Genomic DNA, 3,414 nt, shown 5'->3' with positions numbered 1-3,414 from the left:
GATTACGACAGCTTGTAGGGATCAAACATTCATTTATTAACTATCTTATGTATTAATTATTATTAAAGATTATTGCAATTTTCAATGTTACCTAATCTATGTTAATTTTTATGTCCTTGCTTCTCTCTCGACTTCTTCCCTTTTTTTCCTGATAGCTTGTAAACGAAACGGTTCGAGATTCACGTGGGAATAAAGATAATATTTTATTACACCTGAATTGTGTTTGTTTTATTTATTTTAGCTCACACCAAGGTGTCTTGTTAGTAGCATAAGTTCGTACTAACGAATTGGTGACCTCCGACGTGATCTGAACAAAAATCCGACGTGATTTGAACGAAAATCCGACGTGATTTGAACGAAAATCCCACGTGATTTTGAACGAAAATCCGACGTAAAAAGAAATACGAAGATCCACGTGGTTAGATCAAAACGAAAACAATGTTCCAACCAAATGATGACCCGATCTCCATATTACCTCTTTTCAAGAAAACAGTGTCAACAGATTGGTTCGATAATTCCAAAATGCAATTTCAATTGCGAAACGTGATGGGCAAAACATCAAGATTCTATCACGTAATAATTTCCCTGCCGTTGGAAATAGTCTCAAATTTGTCATTAAAAGTGCAAAGAGGAACAGATTACGACGCTCTAAAAGCAGAGTCATTATCAACGTTCAAACAAACTAAACCAGAGCAATTCCAAGAAAAAGAATCTTTTAAAATAAATTTGAATCCAGTGAATGTAAACAAAATTGAAGAGAGGCAACCTCCAGAAGAGTCCAATAAAATAAAAGTTGTCCTGAGCAAGAACGAAGATAAAAATGACATCCAACAATCACAACAGCAAAATGCTGTGCAGAATGTTACCATCCCATCGGCAAATTCACACATGAACGATTCTCTCTTTCCAGTTCTCTCTCTTCCTTCTCCTGTCCACAGCAGCAGCAGCAAGATTATCACAGAAAGAAAAAAGCAGAGCTTAGTTCATCGTCCTCACACACATCTCATTCTAGAAATCGTTTGCAGCTAGACAGAAGGTTGCATGAGAAGCCAGAACAAAATTTGAACCAGCAACAAAAACGGCAACCGCGTTTTCAGCAACAACGCCATCATCAACATCTCATGAAACAAGATAAATGTCAACCACATTATCAGCGACAAAAGCAACATCATTACGAGAAACAAGTTAAACGCCAGCGATATCAGTACCAACAACCACATCTTCAAAGAAGAGTGGAAAAATCAAATTCAACTGAAAAAACAAACATTTTTCCATTTGAATGTCTCCGCCTCTTGCGAGGGAATATTGTGAAAATGAAATATCTTCAGCAATAGCAGTAACAGGAACCAACTTATTATTACCAAGTCGATTTTTATTCCCAGATTCAAATGATGATATAACATCTAGTCAAATCAAACAACTAGCAAAAGAAATGTTTAAACTTAATGACTACCTAATAACTAACAATCAACATCACTCTACCCCAAAAGCTTACGTACCAAATGCCCTTTCAAACAGTAGTCACGTATGGTTAAGAGTAGATCGGGTACGTCGTCCACTGGAAGCACCATATACAGGCCCTTTCAAAGTGATTGAACGTAACGATAAATACTTTAAAATTGAATTGTTACCAGGAAATTTTCAAAATGTGTCAATTGATCGATTAAAGCCAGCTTGTTTATCATTACCTCTAACAGCCAAAACCAGAATAAACAACAAGAATAGTTCAACAACGAACAACAAACTTTCTACAACAGATTCAACAAAACAAGCAACATCAGACACAAAATCTAAGTATTGGTTCGACCTAAGTTGGAGTACCGTGTTCAGCTTTGAAATTTAGACTTACAAAAGTACAGATATATGCTTGAGAATATTCAAAGGAGGGCAACAAAAATGATAAAGGAATGTCGCGGAATGCTATATGAAGACAGATTAAAAATTTGTGGTTTGACAGCATTAAAATAAAAGAAGAACAAAAATTTTTTTTTTCAGGCATACAAAATCATCACTATGAAAGAGAATTTGAAAACAGTGATTGAAATTTTTTGAGCTTGTGATGAACAGTAAAACAGTGTGATATAAATATAAGATCTTAAAAAATGAGGCAAACATTTTCCGTTGCAGAGTTGTCAACGAGTGGAACAAACTGGGAGATTAAATATTATGCCCAGAAACAACTAATAACTTTAAAGCAAACTTAGGAAAAATAGGAATTTAAAAAGAGTGGTCCTATTACAAACTCAGTCTTATGGAATTGCGTTTGAAATGAAGAAAAACTTGTTTATATGTTTTGTCGATTACTACAAAGTTTCGATAGTGTGAAGCATGTGGAGCTTATGGATATATTGAAAAATTTGATGAAAAAGAAACAAGAGTTATTAAAAACTTCTATTAAGGAACATAGAGTAACGATGAAATTGGTAAGAAGATGACTAGTTTTGTCGAAATAAAGAAAGGTGTTAGGCAAGGCTGTGCATTCTCTACAGACCTATACATATACAATCAATCTCTATATTGAAAAAGATAGCAGATCTACCTGGAATACCCATTGAGGCGTAAATATTAACAATGTAAGGTATGTTGATGATACAGTTCTTACAGCAAATTTAATGGAGAAACTGCAAACATTTGTTTCTCAACTGGTTTTTGAAAATGAAAGAAAAAGCTTGCAAATTAATATAAAAAAAACAGAGTGTATGGTTATTAGTAAAAACAAAACCACTCCGATCTGCTTTTAATCATTAACGATAAACAGGGAAACAAGCCAACAGCTGCAATTATCTCGATAGTCTGATTACAAAAGATTATGGAAATCAAAAGTAGGATAGCTATGGCGAAAGGTGCAACAAAATCAAATTCAAGTAAAAACGCAACAATCAACTGTGTAATCTGTTGTGGTAGTTCTCGGTGGAACTGATTTAATTTTTTCGAAAGTTAATCATTATTAAATGTAAATTTTCAAGTAGTAGTATATAAATATAAAAATGCTTTAAGCAAACCTGTCGTGTGATTTGTTGGAGCTATGTAAATCATTTGATGTTAAACGATAAAAACTTTAACTTAAATGAATAACTAGCAATAAATTAAAGTAAAATACCAAGAAAAAATAGTTTTTATTTCGAAAACAAATAATATGCTTTGACCAAGATAAATAGCTTTGTTAATATACGCCAAGAATTTTATAATATCAACTCTTCTAATAATTTTGTGGTCATTTGTATTTCTAGATCAGGTGTGTTGTATACCAAAATGTTTGGTCCCATAATCGTTTATGAACATTTTCACCATTAATTAGTATTCTATTCTCTTTAAACCATTTATCAAATTTTAATAATTCATGATTAGTTGAAAATATTGTCATCATTTAAATTCTTAGACAAAAAAAATTTATGTCATCGCCAAATAGAATGC

General features: G+C 32.8%; 1 protein-coding gene across 1 annotated transcript; it reads left to right on the top strand.

Moving 5' to 3' along the window:
- Positions 1–438: 438 nt before the first annotated feature.
- HELRODRAFT_178434 (hypothetical protein) lies at positions 439–1,334 on the top strand (the record flags this gene model as incomplete). The annotated part of the gene is made up of 2 exons (XM_009026543.1): positions 439–861; positions 1,026–1,334. 2 exons carry the CDS (start codon positions 439–441, stop codon positions 1,332–1,334), a joined length of 732 nt encoding a protein of 243 aa, XP_009024791.1.
- Between the last annotated feature and the right edge of the window lie 2,080 nt (positions 1,335–3,414).

Source organism: Helobdella robusta (genome assembly GCF_000326865.2).
Source record: "Helobdella robusta unplaced genomic scaffold HELROscaffold_48, whole genome shotgun sequence".
Classification (NCBI taxonomy): Eukaryota; Metazoa; Annelida; class Clitellata; order Rhynchobdellida; family Glossiphoniidae; genus Helobdella; species Helobdella robusta.
The sequence above is the reverse complement of the archived record's forward strand: the minus strand, read 5'-3'. Positions and strand labels throughout refer to the sequence as shown.